Raw genomic sequence first — 8,981 nt, 5'->3', positions numbered from 1 at the left:
CCGTGGCCGGGACACCAGAAAAAACGCTGTTTTTGTGAAACATCTGGGTAGCCGTGATAACGGCTTTTGTGTGCAGGCAAGCGGGCACTCGTGCAGGCTTGCGCATTGCAGAAGACACTGAGGCAGTCGCAACTCTTGGAACTGCAACAGCGGCGCGCTTGGGTGAGAGCTCGGCCGCAGCGGAACTCGAACACCGGCGCTTTCCCAGCAGTGCTAGGATGCTTTCGGGGCTTCTGGCTTCACCGCAATCCTCTGCCGCGGCTCCCGCGGCGCGGGGCGACGGCTCGAAGAGCGAGAACGGGGTCCCGAGCTGCGTTGCTGACGCTGTCGTGATGGCGCAGCAGGAGGCGGTGGGCGTGACTGAGAGCTCTGTGGGGCCGGTCTAGAGCGGCTAGCTGCAGAACTGGAGCGCTTCGGCAAGAAGTGCTTGAACGCCTGTGAAGCTTTCTGGTCCTCGGCGAATCTCTCCACAAACTCGTTGACGGAAGATCCAAAGAGGCCGGCAGGAGTTAGCGGAGCGTCAAGAAACGCAGCGCGCTCAGACTCCTTGATGTCAGAAAGCGTCAGCCACAAATGCCTCTCAGCCACCGTAGCGGAAGCCATAACCCGTCCCATGGCCTGTGCAGCGGACTTAGTAGCGCGGAGGGAGAGATCCGAAGCACTCCTCAGATCCGCGAGACAGATCGCTTCAGGTCCCATCTCATCCAGCTTGCGGAGAAGATCGCCCTGGAAAATCTGTAGCGTCGCCATGGTGTGTAACGCAGACGCAGCCTGCCCAGCAGCAGAGAATATCCGTGTGAGCAGCGATGACGTCATGCGGCAGGCTTTGGATGGCAACGCCGCCTTAGTCCGCCGTCCAGCAGAGGGCGGGCAAAGGTGCGCTGCTATAGCCTGTTCCACCGGCGGAAGTGACAGGTAGCCTCTGTTCTTAGCACCGTCCAGTGTGGAGAATGCTGGCGAAACAGATGAGCGGATTCTCGCCGAGAATGGAGCGTCCCAAGCCTTCGCCACTTCTTCGTGAAGCTCAGGAAGAAAAGGGGCGTGTTTTGAGCTTGAGGAAGAGCGCTCATCCGGAAGATAGCTACCATCCAGCCGGGAACACGAAGGGGGCGCTGGTGCAGACCACTCGAGGCCGAGGCTCGCCGCGGCCAACGAGAGTACACGCATCAGTTCCTTATCGATATCCCCCCGTCTGCTGGGCCTCTGAGCAGCTGGCGCTAGATCCACGGAGCTCGTCCAACCCTCACTGCCCGAAGCAAGCAGAGAGCACGCGTATTCTTCCTCCGACGCGGGCCTGAGATCCACTTCCTCCGATGACGCGTCGGCAAGCAGCGGACACTGAGCATCGGGAAGCGATGCAGGGGAGACCGGCGAAGCGGAGGGAACCGGCGAGCTCGGCCGAGCTGGAGGCGGTTCTGGTAGGCGCTGCGAGCGGCGCTTCTTACGGCGCTGCGGCGCAGCGGATGATGCAGGCTTCGAGAAGGATGCCAGGCGAGTCCTCAGAGTCACCATAGGCATCAGCTCGCAATGAGGACATCCGCCATCAGCGAGCGCGAGCGCTGCATGGTCTTCACCCAGACAGGAGACGCAGATGACATGACGATCTCCTTCGCTGAGCGGGGTTCTGCACGAGCCGCACGAAGGCATCTTTAAAAAGACGCAGCTCTTTTGTGAATGTGCGTCGCAGGGCGAACACACACACAGAGTATCACAGAACAAGGATTATAAAGGATATGGGCGCCGGATAGCGCAGCAGGAACGGCAGTGGAAGGCGGCGGTGCCAGCGGCTTCAGGATGGCTCGTCCTGCTGATATGCTCTTCCAGACGGCGCTTGCTTCCTCGTGATCCAGCGATGCGTGAGCTTCGCTGAAGAGATGAAAAATCAGGTGAGTCAGCCTTTTCGAGCTCCTTTTATAGGTTGGGCCACACCCGTTTCGGCGGGAAGTGGCAAGAAGGGCGCGAAGCGCCCTTATTGGTCTGATGTTGCATCAGCCTGCGCTCGATAGGCTGTGCAGTTGCCGCAGAACAAGCCAGTGAGCGAGCGAGCCGTCTCGCCTATGGCTGTGTACTGCTGCAAATGCGCTTTACAAAAATACAAAATTAAGGATAATTTTTTGCTTCAGTATTTCGTGAAAAGAGACTTTTCCCGTAGCATCTTAGCTAAGACGCAGTACGAGAGAGCTCTCGTAAGAGAACCAGTGATAGCCTTAAAAATTCATTTCACTTGAGTATTTCACATGCCAGTGCGTCTCCTCTTCTGCAGCTCTACATAATGTATCACAGTGATAACAGTTATCAGATATAAAGATGTATATCTGATATCAGATATATATTTATCAGATATCAAGAACACTACTGGTATCAATTAACATTTATTATTTTTAAATAATACAATAAATATACTACAAAGGAACATGGGCTTTGGGAGAGAGTTACAACAAACATCGCTCTCTCTCCATTTCACAATGAAGGACAGGCCTGTTTTCATCGGAGCACTGAGAGGATGTATCATACGGCTGATAAAAAAAGAGAAACGTGGCTGTGGGAAGACACATGAAGAGAAAGCTTAACATTTTCATGCATACAGGAAAGTTTTAATGCTTCAGTTTTAATGTTTAAAAGACATACAAGGGTGGGAGGACACAGTAAACCTGAATTTATTGACACAAAACCAATATCTCTTCTATCGTCTCGTACACAGGTTTGACACGACCGTAAAAACAAACAAACATTACAAAGACAAAAAATAAAAATAATAAAACAGAATAAACTTTATTGGCAGCATTACTGCTGGTTTTGGAATTTACAGAAGAATCGGTTGAAATTTTTTTCGTACTGATAAAATTGTGTCAAAACCGCATATTCCATGTTGAATCCTCTTAAAAGAAACAGTTCAAGTCATATTTAATCAAAACTTAGAGCAAGATTTTGCAGTAGCAGGTCTAGTGGTCAAAAAGCAGAACAAAAGAGTGCGGGAAAATGTCTAGTGGCAAAAGGTGTGATAGATGAATAACAAGATGGCTCTAGCCAATGACAATAAATTCTGGCAGGTGAAAGAATATATGCTAGTGAAATTTTGTAATGTACAACACACTTGAATAATCACACAAGACAATCTGATTCTTGGTCTTCAAGTCTCTTAAATTAAGAGAAATCTCTTTGGAAGGAGTCAAGTTAACTATTCATTCCTCTAAGCGTTTTGGTAAAAATATTCACAGAACCCTTGAAAAAGATCTAATGAAAAGGTCCCAAGCTAATTCTCCAGAGCTGTTTTAAATGCTTCATTTCCATCGCTTCTGTTAGTTAGAGTAGAGAACACTTTACATTACAGGGTCCATGTTACACGTGATACCTCAATCCCAACAGCATTAACAGTAATTGTGCTCCGTTTAACCATTTCAGATCGTGTGAATAGACTGTGATCCGAACGTTGCAATGTTAAGTGTGAGCTAAAGCCTTTAGAGGACTATAAATCTCACAATTTGGACATTTGTCAACCGTGGTGAGGAATGATAACAGAAGAAAAACATGTTCTCATCAGTAAATGAATATTATTTAACGGCATGCATAAAAATACTTCCCCACCTCGGGAAGTAAAGCTAGGACTGTGACAGAAGACGTGAAACCGCTTGGGCATCACCGCAGAGCCGTTTTCAATTACAACAAACAAGTACAGGAAAAAAGGTAGATATTTTTAGCACCACAGACAGAAGGAAATAGCACCTAGTTTACCGATATTGTGTTTCCTCAGTGTGATGGTGTGCTCTTCTGATACAGGGAAGCACCGATTCATGAACGTCAGATCAAAGATTCTCCTCATTCATGCGGGTCATGATCTCACAGTCCCACGGAAGCCACTTCAACACGACAGGTAGCGAATTAATGCTCACATTACGGCTGTTTCTTACTTTTATTATCATTTTGTTGTTTAAATTACAAAAAGACGTTGTTCACATCTGGAATAAAACATTTGGTTGCTGTTGCAGTTGCTTTTTTAATCATTTCCTTTATTTTCTCTTCTTCAGATTCACTGGAAATTTCCTCAGGCTCTTATTTGGGGGGATATTTTATTTTTAAAAAAAGCATTTTTTTACAATAACTAGCACCTCTGTCCTATTCGCTCAATGGGTTCACATGCATGTTTTGAAGCCAGAACCAAAAAAAAAAAAACACTTCACCTGAAAAAAATATACAGAAAGTACTTACAAACATAGAAAAAAAATTATTTATATATATTTATATATAAACTCACCATTCCAGGAAGTTTAGAAGTAGAAAGAGGAACAACATAAAACCCAAGCAAACAAACCAACGGAAAAGATTTCTCAAATGAGAAAGGCCGAACTGGACGTGCAAGAACAGGAAGTGAAATAAAAGGATGGATCTAATTGGTCTATACAGCCTGTGGGAGGGGCGAAGAGTCAGATGAGCGTAAAGTGGGCGGGGCTTGGAGAGACATGAATGATGACCTCATCCAGTTTCAAAACTTGCATGTGATGCAGAGTGTACACCGAGGTTAAAAAGGTTGCTCTGTTATAAGAACCCATTGTTTGGAAATCCATTCTTTTTTCAAATTTCTTTTATCCTTACTTTGGTATCTATTGGGTTTGTTTGGAAACACAAAACTTTACAAATAAGTCGTCCTATTTCTTTTGTGTGTTTTGTATTCGGAGAAAATGAATATGTTTTGTTCGCGTTTGCTCGCTGAGCAGTCTTAGCCGATGAAGCAGGCCGGTCCGACCTCAAAGCCGAACTTCTGCGTCGTTCCGCCGAAATCGTTGAACATAACGTCAACAAATGGTACCTGCTCCACTTTCGGTGTGTTGATCTCAAGAATAGTCTTTTCATAACCCTTTTTCAACTGCGGGAGGAAAGAAAGGAAGGGTTATGAACATCGTTTGTGAGAATTTAGAACCGTATAATATTACGATTTATTTTTATGGTGGAAATAGTAAGTTAGTATGCAGTTCTGAATTCAGCAAGTATTTCTGGCTCATACCGCGCATCCGTCGACGGCGGCTCGGATGTACGGGTTGTTATCGTAAGACATCTCCTCATCGTTGGAACCCAGGAAGCGGATGGCTTTATCGTAAGAGTCCAGTTCCTGGTCGTGCCAAGCCACCGACTGGTAACAGTTGTAGGTCAGGTTCTGCCGAGCCGTGGCACTGAGTAAACGCAGGAACGTCATCTGGACCACTCCGATCGGATTGCCCTCCGCATCCGCGTATGAGAGCTGCGCAGACAATCAGACAGCATTGCGGTCAAGATAACTGCTGGACAAACGCCCCCTAGAGGTTCTGCTGAAAACTACACATCACACCTCTCCAATCCTACACTACTTTATGATAACTATTGTTTTAAATTTGGGTTCAAAACTCTACAATGGCAAAAAAAAAAATCAGGTGAAGTGATAGTAAATAATAATAAAAATAATATAATTAGGCCTAAGACTTAAGGAAATTAGATTTATTATTTCAAAACAAGACTTTTTTTTACTGAAAAACAACTTTTTTGTTTTTGCAGTGAAATTAGTTGTCAATTATTTGTCAGAAACCATTGTCAATCTTTTTGATTAAATACAGCTATAACAATTATGTTTATATGGTACTGTTCAAAAGTTTTCATTTTGCATTTATTTATCAAAAATAGAGTAAAAACATACAATATTGTTAAATATTAGTTCATTTTCAATTTACTGTTTTCTATTTGATTATATTTTAAAATGTTATTTATTTCTGTGATCAAAGCTGTATTTTCAGCATCATTACTCCAGTTTTCAGTGTCACATGATCCTTCAGAAATTATTCTAATATGATTCACTGCTCAAGAAACATTATTTTCAATGTTGTGCTGCTTCATATTTAGTTGAAACCTTGAAAAGTTAAACAGAACAACATTTACATCTTTATGTAACATTATAAATGTCTTTACTGTCATTACTGATCGAATAAATGTATCTTTAAAAAAAGAAAAGAAAGAAAAATCAATCAAGTTTATGTGGTTAAAACATTGATCTATCTATTGTGTCTAAACACTCTTGTTTCATCAGTCAGTAAAGAGCAGGAAACTCTTTTCCCAGTACAGATCCGCTCTGCATGAATTAAACACCAAACTTCATTTACACATTCAAACATGGAAGATAAACTCATTTTTGTTACCGACTGCACTGAAAAATATCACTCATATATTCAAATGAGTTGTACTGGTTTATATGCAAATTTTCCCCTTGTGGTGTGATGCAACATTTGCATTACGGAAATATGCAAATGTTTTGTTTTCATTCTTGAATATACCAACCCATGTTTAGAAGAAAACTCCATCTCCTCTGATCCACAAACACACACATATGCGACTGACTGAGAGAACGAGCGCATGCTCCATGCACACACACACACACACATCATTATATACTTACGATTAGGAGGTCTTCTCATACATACTGTATGCATTGACTTTGAATGCATGCATGCATGCAACCCACCATGAACACCTGCCCATTACCACATTACCTCATGATCACAGCTGAATGTCAAGAGAGACTGTACCCAAAGCTCAGTGACTGAGATCTGCCATGGACACAAAGCCTCTGTCCCAAACACTGGTGAATGTCTACTGTCTCTCTTCTAAGGCAGCTTATGTTCAATTTATTACGTTTAACTAAAGCTATATGTATGTATATGAATGAAAACTTACTACAGCAAGTTGCCAACATTTCTCATTTTCATCGAGTTACCTTGATGTTCTAAAATAAATAAATCTAAAACATAAAATTTATAAAAAATAATTTGAACGTTTCAGTAGTTTGAGTTTTCATCAAATATTTTAAATATAAAGTGAAAACAATAAAATAATATAAAAATATTTTATATAAAAAATTAAAATATTAACAAAAACTATAATAGTATATCAATAGTATACTTAACACTGCCTCATAGTGACTGATTTGGTTAACTTCATTAGCCAAAATTTATATAATAAATATAATTTATATAATTATAATAAATATAATCAAAATAGTCATGAAGCATGACAAAAGGACTTCTTGTACTGTCTTTTTCCATTATAAATAAGGTTACTCTTAACACCGTTTACACCTTTTGCATCTCACTAGCATTTGGAGCAGAGCGACAATCATGTGTTCGTGGACTCAAGTCACTTCAAGGTGATTTCCTCAAGCTTACAGCAACAGAAGACGGGTTGGATTCCATCAGTCAGACCTGACGTCTCCACCCACAGTCTTCAGATTACCCATAAGTCTGAGCAAACACACTTTTGCTGCCGTTCTAATGATGACCATGCTCGGCCACGAAGGGATCCGAGAAGCATGCATAAGCACGGGCCGCCAAGAGACCAATTCTCCAGAAACACTGTGGATCCGTGGACCCTCGGTACAGGCCCGTTCTCTCATGCATTCCGACTTACCATGGACCCTCTCTTGTAGCGACTATACCATGTGCCTGGACTGTCTTTGGGCCAGCGAGCCATTTTGCTCTGTAAAATAGAAGACCATTTCAGGAGGACAAGAAAGAGGAGTCAGTCTTACCAGTTTACCACGTTTGTATTCACTGAACCACGACCCTGGAGTCTCCTTCACCCAAGAGGTGAATCTGGCCTGAGAGAGAGAGAGTCAGCTAGAGTCAATACTGCAGACAGACAGACAGGAAGTAACAGGTTGCCTGTGGGACTTATTTTGATCTGTTTTGCAGTGTAGTTGTCAATCTCTTCGAGGCAGAGGCTTTCACATAAGATATGTTCTTGCAGACAGTTTGCACAATGTTTGAATAGCAGTGTATGTGAAAATTGACGTCATAAATGAACGCATTATACCTACAATGAAAGTAAGCTTTACACAACTATTATACAATTTATAACCACAATCAAATCTAATTATAATTAAATAAATAATAATATTTAATCTTAGTTGTTTTTGGCTGAGCAAACTAAATCACTATATATTCTAAAAAAGGTTTACAAAATTGATATAAAATGAATAGTATCGTTTTAACATAATTAGCTTTTATGCGAACTTCAAAAGTGCCACTTGAAAACCTAAAAAGTCGTTTAAAAATGCCTATAAAAAAAGTAATTACATGATAGTAATTAAATATTTCAGTAATGATACAGATTTTGTTTTCATCATGAATAATAAAAGAAAAATCCTAGAACTCAAATTTTGACCAACAAAAAACATTTTCAGGGGGTTTTTTTTCTGCATTCGGAGTGGTCCGACTGGAAGCAAGATTTCTCTGGTAAATATTTGTGCGAGGTGAGAATAAGCCTAAAGGAGTGTTTTTTCTTTTCTTGTTGTAGTCTGCATCTGCTAGTGTGAAGAATGAACCTGTGGAAGAACTGAATTTAGTGCTGAGAGTCACCTTCACACCCCACTGAGTGATTCTCCATCAGTGATGCTTCTGAGACTCATTAAGCCAAATAACTCGTCACACTTTTGTGCAGGATCTAATACACAATTATCATTAAAGACTAAGATACAAGAACCCTCGTTATATATTCAGGAATAGTGCTTTTGAACAGTTGAATAGCTGGTATAGACCTTATTCAGATTGATGTGAGTGAAAAAAGTACAGGTGTTTCAATATGTCATTGTGATGTGCAGGGTATGTCTTCCCATAGGTTTTCAATGAAAAAAACCCATCTAAATCAGATGTGACCTTAAGAGAGTGTGACATATTGAACAGACTGTACCTCTGGTCCTCTCTGGAGGTTTTTCAGGAATCTGTGGACTACTAACTGTGAGATAAATCTAGTGTGTGTTTGTCTTAATTTTGATGCTCTTTAAAGTGGTGTTGTGCTTAGTGATTCTGACATCAAAGCTGTTTTACTCTTGATGTGGACTTGTGGGGAGCCGTCCCAAAGTGTTCTGCTTTGCGGCTGTCAGGAGAACATTTCTTACCCCTTCACTCTTTTTATCAGGGAAGATGCAGCTCTCTCCACCTGCTGTGAAGTTACAGTACACTTTGAAA

General features: G+C 41.9%; 1 protein-coding gene across 1 annotated transcript in view; it reads right to left on the bottom strand.

Annotated features, from left to right (window-relative positions):
- Positions 1-4,266: 4,266 nt before the first annotated feature.
- col5a1 (procollagen, type V, alpha 1) overlaps positions 4,267-8,981 on the bottom strand; it is a 62,712-nt gene continuing 57,997 nt past the window's right edge. The window contains exons 31-34 of the mRNA XM_059525417.1: positions 8,912-8,977; positions 7,544-7,612; positions 5,000-5,233; positions 4,267-4,861 (exon numbers count right to left, since the gene is read on the bottom strand). Coding sequence (XP_059381400.1) covers positions 4,715-4,861; positions 5,000-5,233; positions 7,544-7,612; positions 8,912-8,977 — 516 coding nt within the window. The 3' untranslated portion in view covers positions 4,267-4,714. The remainder of the gene's footprint in view (positions 4,862-4,999; positions 5,234-7,543; positions 7,613-8,911; positions 8,978-8,981) is intronic.

Source organism: Carassius carassius, chromosome 36 (genome assembly GCF_963082965.1).
Source record: "Carassius carassius chromosome 36, fCarCar2.1, whole genome shotgun sequence".
NCBI lineage: Eukaryota > Metazoa > Chordata > Actinopteri > Cypriniformes > Cyprinidae > Carassius > Carassius carassius.
Note: the sequence above shows the minus strand (reverse complement) of the source record. Positions and strands in the feature narration are given on the sequence as shown.